This window comes from Symphodus melops (genome assembly GCF_947650265.1).
Source record: "Symphodus melops genome assembly, chromosome: 10".
NCBI lineage: Eukaryota > Metazoa > Chordata > Actinopteri > Labriformes > Labridae > Symphodus > Symphodus melops.
The window spans coordinates 21,673,503-21,685,713 of NC_136700.1; the positions used below are offsets into that span (position 1 = coordinate 21,673,503).

The 12,211-nt window shown below is 40.9% G+C and overlaps 1 protein-coding gene across 13 annotated transcripts in view; it reads left to right on the forward strand.

The window, feature by feature from the left end:
- Window positions 1–282: 282 nt before the first annotated feature.
- phldb1b (pleckstrin homology-like domain, family B, member 1b) overlaps window positions 283–12,211 on the forward strand; it is a 74,975-nt gene continuing 63,046 nt past the window's right edge. For 7 of the 13 annotated variants that reach the window (XM_079353530.1, XM_079353537.1, XM_079353536.1 and 4 more), the window contains exons 1-4: window positions 284–550; window positions 2,169–2,273; window positions 5,238–5,361; window positions 6,331–6,501. In XM_079353530.1, the coding sequence (XP_079209656.1) occupies window positions 515–550; window positions 2,169–2,273; window positions 5,238–5,361; window positions 6,331–6,501 (436 nt within the window). In that variant the 5' untranslated portion in view covers window positions 284–514. Of the gene's footprint in view, window positions 551–2,168; window positions 2,274–5,237; window positions 5,362–6,330; window positions 6,502–9,246; window positions 9,661–12,211 lie in introns of those variants that run through there. The other 6 variants (XM_079353540.1, XM_079353535.1, XM_079353531.1 and 3 more) reach the window with 3 other exon arrangements.

Below are 12,211 nucleotides of genomic sequence, written 5' to 3' on the forward strand. Positions count from 1 at the left end.
AGTTATCATACTGTTAATAATTTATTGATTCAACTTGTTGCTCAGTCTATCGAATCGTGCAAGAACGAGCTTCCTCTTCTTCACTTTATTTCTGACCTTTATGTGAACAAACCAGCTCAGTCATCACTTTGTCTTCCTCCCTTCCTCTTTTTTCTCTTTCTCTCTTTTGATCACAGCTTACACTCTCTCACACACACACACACACACACGCACACACACACATACACACACGCACACACACACGTCTCTCTGTTATCTGGGACTTTTGGGGCAGCCTGCCAGTCAGGAATGTAGATCTCAGTTTAGTGAAGCAAGCAGCAACAGGTCCAGATCCTGAGTGCCGGTTTGTGGAGGAAACTGCACCGGTGAGTCTGTGGACAAAAGGAGCGAGATCAGGACAAAGAGACAATCTGTGTTTCATGGAGAGAGGCAGTGTCCAAGAAAGCAGACTGTTCAATCAGATTCACACTGATAGGAGTGAGTGAGCAGCAGAGAGGATTTATTTGTTGTTACCATGGAGGCTGTACATTTGCTGGACAACTGGAGGAAGGTAATTGTGATAGAGACTAGGAACGCACACAATTAAAAATTCACATTTTATGAAATCTAAAGAAGGACTAAGCTTGGAGCTGTCTGTCTTTGAAAGAGCTTCTAAATGGCACAAAAGTGTTTTTGTTTTCTTACCGTTTATGATTTTCAGTTTGGGGGTTCCTCAAGGGGGCGACTGCCTCTCAGCAGAGTTTCATTCTCCTGAAGGCAGGGTTTGATTTGCACGTTTGATTTGCTGTGATTGTGATAATGTTGTGTTCTCTTACTTCTCCTTTTGTTTTCCTCACTTCTCACGTCTCCTTTAATGACCGCAAAAGTGTTTTCTCACCTCCTCAACTGAACATGTTTACCAGGGAATATATTTGTAGCTGTTGGTTTAGTGCTGAGTTGATGGAAATATGTCCAAAAATAACTGAGATGGGAGGTATTTTGTGTTTTGATAGATTCTGAGAGGCAACGGTTCAGCCAAGGTGGCTGACTTCCAACAAATGCGTCAGCTACCAAGAGATTTAATGTGTGAGTGTGTGTGTGTTGCTAAATGCTGTCTACCATCTGTTCTGTGTTGTTTGTGTGCTGACAGCATGAATCACACCTTTGCACGTTAGTGCGTAAGATGACTGGAGAGGGGGGAATCCCACTAAATTTTGGATTTTGTTTTGTGTGTGATTCAGATACTTTTATTATTCTCCTACACTTTGTTCAGTGGTTTTTATATCAGATCATACATAAGGGGGTGTAAATGTTCCTTTAAGAGAGGTTTAATATGTTTGTATGTCACCAGAAACAACTCTTACATCGGGCTCTTCATTGCCACCAAACCTGCCTGGATCATTTGTGTTTGTGAGTGATGTTGGTCTTTAAAAACATAGAATATGTCCAGACACTATTCTTTAAACAAACAACTACAAAACTGAGGTAAAAGCAGACCAGCTATTCTTGTGTTCTGCAAGGTCAATATACATTTTCATCAATAGAGTCTGACAGCAGAGTAACAACTGTTACAGGGATGGTTCTGCATGAATATATCAGTAATAATATATCAGTGAGAAGGGTTAGTCCAAGACCTATAATTCTCAAATATATTTGCAAAAAAAGATGTCAGTTTGAGCATTTAATAAAGCTCAAAACTCAGTGACAATAATAAAACTATTGTATTGTGGCTTTGTTGGCTAAGCTGGTTAGTTGTGATCTAAGCTTTATTTTTCCAACACAAAATGACACAACCAGGTTAAGTTATCAGGACGTGGGCAGACCAGCTACTTTTGTGTTCTTCTTGGTAAAATGTACGGTATATGTTCATCGATGGAGTCTGGTAGCTTAGAAGAGAGTGAGGTAATAATGGTTTTTCATTGGGAACAGAAGCTCTATTTCTGTGTCAAGCTTTTATGATTGTGATGATGTGATGAATCACTTCTTAAAACATCCCAAAGAATATGATGACTTTTTTTTTATCAGAAACTGTTGCGTAAATGTGTGGGTTTGAGACATTTTTAAAACTTAGTTATTCGGATGTATCCATATTAGACCATGAAAATACAACACACTGAGATGAAGTCACCAATGACGACTTTTGTTACTCATTTTGTGGCTGATAGCAATGTCCTCACTTCCTCCCTCAGGATCTTCATGTGTCTCAGGCAGCTGTGGACGACTTAGTAGACATGGATCGCCTGAACAGGAACATCATGCCGGAGTGTGGACGGCAAACGCACCAGGTGCTAACGGTGAGTGTGTGTGTCTGTACTCTGTGTGAAGTAAAAGTAGACAGAGAGGGAGAAAATTGGTCACAAAAGCCAAAACTTGACTGTGGGGGATTTTCTTTGGAGTTTTTTTTCCATCGCAGGGAGTTTTATATAAATTTCCAGGAGATTATTTTTCAGCCAGGTAAACACAAGAAACATGTATAAAACCCAGGCACATAGACTCAGACATTGACAACAACTTTACTAATAGATCAAGTTTAGCCCTTTTCAAATATGCACTACAGATAATATCTCGATAATTACGGGAGGACTGCTCAGGATTTTCTCCCGACCTGGCTGTAACAGCTGGAGACTATCCCTGTCAGATGGGAGGGGAGGCGGGGGTCTGTTGAGATAAGACGTGAAGTGAAAAAACTAAGAAGCAAGCAGAGTCCGCTACACAATGCTATAATGACAATATTTTTCTTCATATCAATGCTATGTGTAGTCCAACGGAATAACAACATGAACAATTGAGCAGAGAACAACACTGATGAACAGAAAACACAACTGCTAAATTACATGCATGGAGATCGTAGGGGTCGAGTGCAGACACTCTATGCACCATGCAGCAGTCACAGTACAGAAACGTCAGTCCCCCTCCTATTGGCTCCAGGTGAATTCTCCACTGAACATCCTGCGGCGTTCTCACATCAGCCTACTCTGACTTGCTGCAAGAAAAAATACTGGCAGGAGAAACTCGAGGTAAAGTCCAAGCAAAAAATGTTTCTGTTTGCGTTCACATTTCCAATTCCTCTGGGAAATATCTGGAGTAGATTTGAGCGTCCTTTGAGTTACTATTTAAACGATGAAGAGTTACATATTCTTGCTTTAAAGGCGACATGTCACAGAGGTGTAAATATGGCTTAATGTAGTATACTTGCAAGTATAATAAAACAAGAACTTTCCCGACATTGGGTGCCTAGGACTTCTAATTTTGCTCTAATACGAAAACAAAAAAAGATCATAATAAACTTTGAATTCTTGTATCGTTAGAACACTGCTAAAGAAGAGTCAGTAGCCTCATTGTTCGAGACTTGGCACCCATCATCAGCTGTGTGTGTGTCAGTTACATGTTTCCAGCGTGAATACTTTGAAAACACAGTGAGCGCTCTCTTCTCCTGATAACTGTATCCACTGATGTGAAATGTCACCATGCAGCGGATGCTCTGGCACATTTTTGGCTCTGAAAGTCTCCACAGATGACGGATAGGAGAGTTTGAGGCTGAACCGGTCAGGTCAGGCAGCACAGCTGGGACGCCTCTTGACAGCATATGTTAGCATGTTGTGAAGCAGGAATCTTCACCCGAGTCAGTAATTAGACAGAGCTGGAGATTGGATGTCTGTGATTCCCACCTGCTGGCTCTGAAAATCCTATCAGGCATTAAAGGAAAGGCTTTGAGCGTGTGTGTGTGCGTGTGTGTGTGCGTGCACATGTGCGTGTGTTTGTTTTGTTATGCATGCATGGGAGTTAAAAGAAACGGAATAAGGGGGCCAAACACGATGACATTAAATTTTAATGGTTCCCGCAGGAAAACTGGAACAATGCTGCAGATAACAAACAGGAGTATGAATAAAGACCAAGTGAAGATTTCAAATGTAATACGAGCTGATTTTCAAAAGATTAATTAGCCTGTTTATATCCAAGAGGGTTTGGATCATTTTTGATGAAAGTTTCTAGAGATTTTTTAACACAAAACAGTCTTTTGTTCTGCATTCACGCTCACCAATCTACTAAGTTATTTAGATTCAAAAATATTGTAACGCAAAACCCGGAGAAAAAAAGACCCGATTTCAACTTTAAGAGAGAAAATAAACTGGAAAAAATGTTCTGATTTGTCAAGCACAATGATGCATTGACTTGAATGTGTTGTTGTTTTTAATAGGTGTGATACAATCATGAAGACGACACATATTTTTATTATATTTTGTGTTCATCAATCATTTTATTTTGTATGTGTTTTACAATTGTTGAGACTGGTTGATGAGGAAAGACTAATTATGTTTTGGAAACATAGACTTAGAATAAGATGTGTGCAGAATGAAACAATGTATAATGCATATTAATACCTGTGCATTACATTACATTGCAGAGACCACATGAGAGCAGCAGCACACAGCACAAAAAGCTGCATGAATCCTGCAGTGTATCCTCACTGGCCCCTCCCCTCTTCTCCCAGAACTCCCAGTTAACCTCCCAGCCCGTCTCTCTCTGCAATCCTCTTAGGCCTGACCCCACTCCACTGATGGCACTACTACAATCACATAATCCTATTAGCACACACGGATAACTAACCATTCAAGAGGCTGAGTCTATGAACACGGGTTGTAAATAAGAAAAATAAGGGCTCATATGTGGGACAGATAAGATGCAGTGTATGTTAAAATGCAAATAAGTGACCCTAAACCAGTCATTTATTTTCTCTTCAAAATAAGCATCTGCAGTAAATCACTTTAAATTAGTGAAAAATAATTAAAGTTATTAGTCGATACTGAGTGTGCAGTGATGATTCTTATGTTAAATTAAAAGTATCACACAAAGTTTTTAAATGTTAGAGATGTTTCCCCTCATAAATAAACACAAACATGGGTGTTATCTCTGACTCCCCCCGTGATGCTACATGTTAACATGTTATGTGTCATGCCCAACCACTTAGTTGAGCTATACTGAACAGGAAATGGGAGTTTATTAGGTCCTATACTATCCTATCCTATTTGTTCAGTCCCAACATAGCCGTGCAAACAGAGACAGAGGGTTACAGATTACATTAAGTTTGCTGCATCGTCTGCAAATCTGTGACTGACTTTGTCATCAGTGTTACTTTTTGTCATCTTTAGCTTCTGTAGAAAAATACCAATCAGAATGCCATTTATTTCACACAACTTTATTTATTTATCTGGACCAAAATGTACATTTAAGCGCACATCTTTGACTTTCTTTTCTAGAGCACACCGTTGGACCTGATCGAGACCGGAAAGGGTCTAAAGTTCCAGGCTGAGCGCCCTCACTTGGTCAGCCTTGGAAGTGGACGACTGAGTATAGCCATCACCTTGCTGCCACTTCCAGAAGGTGAGACACTCAGCTGTCACACACACACACACACACACACACACACACACACGCACACACACACACACAACGTAGATGTGTTAACGTAGTTAATTTCTGTCAGGTTCTATTTGGTAAACGTTTATGTATCCAGACTTTATTTAATCACTGGCTTTAATTAATCTTTTATCGTTTAATAAGAAGGATTTATTACATTTATAACCATTCACAAGCAGCAACATTATATGGCTGTTGACCTGACCCTGTTATCTCCTCCATATCAATGTTTCGTACTTGTCTGTGCCTTAGTGCGAGCTGCAGGCAGTTCATGTTGTGTTTCTGTCTGCTGACCTTTGTTCTGTCTGTATGACTGTCTGCTGCTGGCCTCCCTGTGTCTGCCTGCGCCTCTGCACACTGGTATGCAGGGGGATTCCTCTATCAGAGGTTTTGTCAGGTTAAGAGAATCGTGTGTGAGACAGTGTGTGTACAGTAAATGTGTGTTGGCTAGAAAAGGCTCTGGTCAGTATAACCCCCAACTCTTCTCACTTGTGAAGGGTGTAATTTCCTTTACGGTTTGGGGTCCATGTTCAGCTTGTTGTTTCAGGTTTATGTTCTCTTCTAAAGCAGAGGTCTTCAACTACTTAAGAATTATTATAAGAGGCCAAGATTTTCTTGCATCACAGCTATTAAGTTTGTTCATTATGAATGACAACAAATAACCCAGATGATTTAAGAAACTGGCAGGAAAAAAGGCTTGGTCAAGTCAGATTGAAAACTGTGGTTGTTTGCATTCACACATGCAGCTCACCCTGAAAACGTCCTGAAATGTTCTGGGTAAGCTGCATGTTTAGGAACAGCTTAATAATGATCACATCCACACTATGTACTGAATATTTTAAATCAGAGGTCACATTATTTCTACAATGTAAAAAGTGATCCACAATTAATGCACCCAATTATACCATTGTAACTCTTCTTCCATCCCTCCAGGTCGGACCACACTGGGTCATGGTTCCATGGACATCAGTATCCAGGGCCCTGGGGTCGCAGCCCAGCACTGTTACATAGAAAACAGGTCTGGGATCATCACCCTGCACCCCTGTGGGAACCTCTGCTCAGTCGACGGGCTTCAAGTCACAAAGCCAGTTCGCCTGTCACAAGGTAGGAATGAGCTCAAACATATGTCCCATAATGCACTCTGCTGCAGCTGGAAACAACATTGCTTGTCCTTCGGATTGAATAATGCAAACCTTCCTTGAAACTAAAAGCCAGACATGAAAGGTTCTGTGGTTTATGTTTTACTCTGCTGTAATTTTACTTGCCGACTCATTTATTACTTCATTTTCTTTCAAATCGGTCCAACAGCTCTCTGGTCAATGAAAAAGCAGCACAGAAGCCAGCAGGTATATTCAATAAAATGCAGTCTGCGCTTGTAAATAGCCATCGATTGAAGAACAGCCTGAGGTTTCTGGGTTAATGAGTTAACGAGTTGCTGTGCTCAGGCATGCAGGTATTGGAGAAACCAGAGGGAGAGAGAAATTGAATTTCAAGCTGATGCATCCTGGGTGGTTCGTAGATTGAATAGCGTGGAATGATTTAATGAGATGATCCCCTGGGACTGGTATTTTGAAGGTATAGAACTACTTTAATAGAGGGAAAATAGGCAAAATGAACTAGACCCCTATACCCACCAACAACACAAAGGAGAACGTTACTAAATCAAGGATGATCTTGTAACTTATCTTCGCTGCATTTGTATCGGAATACTTCTGGTTTCCTGTTGTAGTACGAGTAGTTTTGTCCACCCTCATGTCAGTTGATTTTGAATGTTTTTTTTTGAAATACTGGAAACCATGAAATGTTTCAGTTCAGTCATGGACATTCATAGAAGTTTACATCAGAGTACCAGAGGGAGCACAATGACGCCACTCATCATTACTCACAGTGCTCACTTCCCTCCTCACTGCTGCGTAAACACACACTCTGCAGTTACATTATATGCATGATCACTTCACTTTAATGAAATGTGCAGTCTACTTGAACTTATACTTTTCATTTCTAGTATCCAGTCTCCTGCTTGACTTTGTGACAAATGAATGTAGAACATGTCAACATGGCCCTCTGTCTTTTTTGGTATTTCAACCTGGGTAACCTGAGTGGGGACACAAGGCTATATTTATACTGCCCCCTCTGCCCCAGACAGATCTGACTCTAGCTCCAGAGAGGGTCTTAGGGTGAAGAATGAGTGTGGGTAAACCAGAAATCACTTTCAGGATCTTGACGAGCTGAAGTCGCTTCCTTTGGTGTTAATGGCTGCTAATACAGATCTAAATTTACAACAGGAAATGGATCGGACTCAGCTGATTACACAACATTTACTCACCACTCCCTGCAGTTATGTACAGTATGTAAATGCTTCCTACAAGACGACTATTGTAGTGTCCAGAGAATGCATTATGAGCTAAGACCAAAACCTAGTGTGTGTTTGCTCTGCAAAGAAATGGTGCAGTAATGGAAAAGCAAGCAGCAACAAGTCAGCATTGTCACATGTTGCAGAAGTGCTCAACAAGCACTTGGAAGTGATCTGCCTGGATTTTAAATCAGAGGAGTCAGTAGAGGAAAATCCAAACAATAACAGGGCATGTAGAAACTAAGCCAGTTTTGTTCAGCTTCTGTTGTAGAGGGATAAAGGCTTGTCTGCTCGATTCAGCCAATCAGAGGGAACAGAAGGCGAGAAGTAATCTTAATGTTAACTAAGGAAGACACTAAGAAGAGTCAGTTTGTGGCAAAACCTCTGAAGTACTTCACACTGTGAGTGGAGAAATAAATGATAACAGCATGTGTGGAGCCTGTAGTGTCTGAAGATGGTAATTAATGTATATCTTTTCTAAGCACAGCATTGATGAGGGGAACTTCACATGAGTCATTCTGAACAACATGTTATGTGTTTTCTTAACTTTACCAAAGGGGCGTGTTCAGACTTTGCAGGGGTAGCATGAAGTTTGTGTGAACAAACACACATAATAACATTTCCTTGTCAAATGTCTTAGCTTTAAGAGCCACAATGCATGAGCAGCGTTATCTTATTATCTAAGTACTTTAAATACGGAAGAAGAAGAAGAGGTTTATCAAAAGTCACCATTTAAATTAAAAGAACAATATTGTGAGGAAACACAGCTTGGCATGCACTCTGGCAGTTATCTTTTACAACATTACAGCTTAAACGTGGGCTGTTTTCATGAGGTGTCGAGGGGTGATACAGGCCCTCATCTAACTGACCACCCTGTCTGCCACCCCAGAATCCTTAACACTGATTGGCTTTTTTTCCTTGTCAGATTCTGGACAAAAAAGTGAATTGATGTTATTCTGTACCACAGAATGTCATTATTATTTTTTTTACAATGTGCTGAATTTTTTTTGCAATATTTTAAGTAACCAATTTTTGACTTTTACAAACATTTTCTTTTTGAGTACCTAAATAATAAAACCAAGAAGACGTTGCCCACGTTGAGTTTTCTACTGTGTCACATTTTAGAAGTTAAGAAATTATACATTGGGAAACTAATCATTTGTATGTTTGTCTCATAAACTTTTATGCCACCCTGAAAAAGTCGGGACGGAGTCCAAGGTCCACAAGTCGAACAGATCTGAACATGTCCCCGATGTTGCTAAAACTGTATGGCTTGATTCAGATACCAGTTTTAAATTAATATATTTATAACTCCAGTGTTTTTTAATTCCTCTATTGGAGTCTTCGTTTTTGAAGACCCCCCTTCCTCTCTCTTGCTGTGACTCAGGATCTCCCAGTCTTGTCCATCCCCTCTTCCTCCTCCTCTTCTCCCACTCCTTTACGCTCCCTGACAGCCCTCCCTCTCTCCCTCTCTCTCTCTCTGACTGACTGTGTGAGCCAGCTGTTTTCCTCCAGCAGTATGAGATAGCGTCTTTCTTGCGTGAATAGCGGGGTGTTGGTGGTGGCACTGAGAGACAACAATGGACAACAATGACTGTAAACTCCCGCACTGGTTTGAATGAACCGGGATATACCAAGCGACGCATCGGTCCGGTGGATGAAGCCGTGTTATAGTGGACAAGCTCTCCATTGTGAACATTCAAACAGGCTATCTGCAGCATATATTAGATTCTAAGGTTTTTTTTTTAGGATTATCATAACAAAAGCGCGTCGGGACAAAAAAGCCATAAACGCTCGTGTTGTTCCTCAATAACTCCGAAAGGAAGAAAAACACGTGGTTGTATCTAAAGGAGCAGCAGAGGCGATGAAAACAACGGAGGGAGAGAGGAGTTTCATTCATTGGAGTTAAAGTAAGTTGTTTTGAGCTTGTATTTTTATTAAAATAATGAAGTCGTTGCTTGTGAAGTGTTGGCCAGTGTTGCTTGACAGAAAAGTTCCACAGACATGAAGCCGCACTGCAGAAGACTTAGTGCTTCTTGTTGGGTTTATTATGTGTCAAAAGAAAGAATGGTTCGGGCACGAGTTGCTAATATGGAAAACAAAAACAAACAAAAAATACTTGCTTAAGCTTTTCCAACTTCTGGCCAGATAAACCGCACCCCATCTGAAAACCTGAAAAATAAAACATCAAGCCTTACATTTTGTAAACTACATGTAATACAATATTATTTTGGACCTTCCATGAGTCAACGTGAGATTACATTTTGTTCGGCAGTCATTTACTAAACATTTCTCTGTCAAGCTTTTAGTAAAGTCTACTTGTGTTATCTTCTTTACGCAATTGGACGTCCGAATAAGCCTGCGCTGCAGGGTGATGCCATGTTTTAGCATTTCACTTCAGATCTGATTTTCTTGACATGTTATGCTGATTTTAGTTCTTTTGTACGCCGAATTTCTGACAATGCTTTAATTGACATGGTTCAGGTGTGTACATAACTTTGAGTCCCAGCGTATATTGCCTATATTCAAAATGTTTTCAAACTGCTTACATTTTTATGGTACTTTTGTGTCGCTCCACAGTGGCAACATGAACACCTGCTCTAACGTTGCTGTCTCCATAGCCACTCAGTCATCTTAGTCCAAACTTTACCCTGCCTCCATGTGAGTTCTGTTTATAGACTACAAACATACAAGTCTGCCAGATTTGCAGATACCTCCTCATGCAGACCGACATGACCAGACCCCTACTGTGTCTGTCTACTGTTACACTGCTATTCCTGGATGCCAATGTGACCTAACCGGGGCTGCTAACTGGAATAGAATAGAGCTCATGCTTATTTACAGGCCTCATGGTCTGTCAAAAATCCAGAGAGGGCATTGCAAAACCCAGACCCTCTTTTTTAATTTTATTTCAAAGCAAATTACTTCACATATGTGTGGTCGTTTTTTGTTCTTTCCTCCACCCCATCACCTCTACATCTGTCATCTTTGACACATTGAGTTGACCTCTTTGTGAAAAAAGGATGTGTGCAGCCCCCCTTCAAACAGTCATCAGGGCTGCTGTGGATGTGAGGTGGATTCCCAGAGGGCCTGGAGCAACAGGTCAGACATGTGAGGGGCCACGGGGGAAGTGTCAGCTCAGGGACGGAGGAAAGAGGCTGGCAGCAGCTGGTGTGTGCGTGTGTGTTTTCTCCACGTTGTTGTTGACACAGTCTTTGAGTGAACATCCTCTGACTGCACAGAGGTCAAGGCAGGGCGTCCAGATGAGACGGTGGTTAAATGATACAGATTTACAGATCTGGCTTGTGTACACTTCCCCATGACTTTGTTCTGTATCAGATTTGTAGCTTTTTTGTGTGTGTGGATTTTTGGCCTGGGTCCGCCCCTCCTGATAATCTTAATCAAAGTCCTGATTTCTTAATGGTTCTAAAGCTTATTTTACCAGATTTTCCTCTGAGGTTAAGAGTGATAAAATCTGCTCGGAGGTGCATCGAGGCCACCCCAGTCTTAAATCTAAAATAATAAACACATTTGATATATTCTCTCTGATCTCTTGTTGTGTTGGGGTGGAACCCAAAGAAACCCTAAAAAAAACAATATATCAATTTTACTAACCCCCAGCTCACCCTGTAACATGTACAGCCCCTGTTTATGTCAACTGCGTATCAGAGTTTTGCTCTTTTCTCTGTGAATTTTCTGTAAAAAGTTGTTGTTCACAGTAAGACAAAAGGTCCAGTTTGTAGAGTCAGGACTGGTTGTTGGTCAGTTAATGTGTGGTGTGCTGTGCTGGTTATATCTTCGATAGGAACAACACTGTTACATGTTTTATTATTTGTCATCATGTGGGCCAGGTGGTACATGCATTCTTTTTTTTTTTATTCTTAGAACGTCATTTCTGCATATCTTAATAACGAGTATTTTTCTCATGTACATGATGATGCCTGATTCTGTTGTGTGTTCAATTTTTGCTTTGACCATTAAAGTTCCACAAGAGGATCAAAATGTGTCAGCACCATAATCCCACAATGCAATTCTTCTTATTCTGTTGCGCCAGTGAAACAAAAAAACTTGGCACAAACACAAGAGAAATAATCTTTTTAACGTCACATATAAAGGGCGAAACAGATTCAGTTCACCTCTAATTGAATCACACAGTTTGGTTTAATATTTATTACTCCTCAGGCCTGCAGCCATCTGCCTCTGGGAGCATGTTCAACAGCAGGAGAGTGGCTTCAGTTGTTCTTACAAAAGGAGGAGGGGGGAGAGAAAGGGAAGGAGGGGGAGGGAACATCTGTTGGGACAAGCAGTGACCAGCCTCCGACACGTTGCTGTGGTGAGCGTGCACCAGAGTCAGCAGCCTGCAGGATGCTTCACCTGGTCTGAGGGACAGTCTGCAGATGTTTTACACATTTTTACTGCAGAAAATAACATGTTTACAGCTTGGTACAAAAACTATAGTCT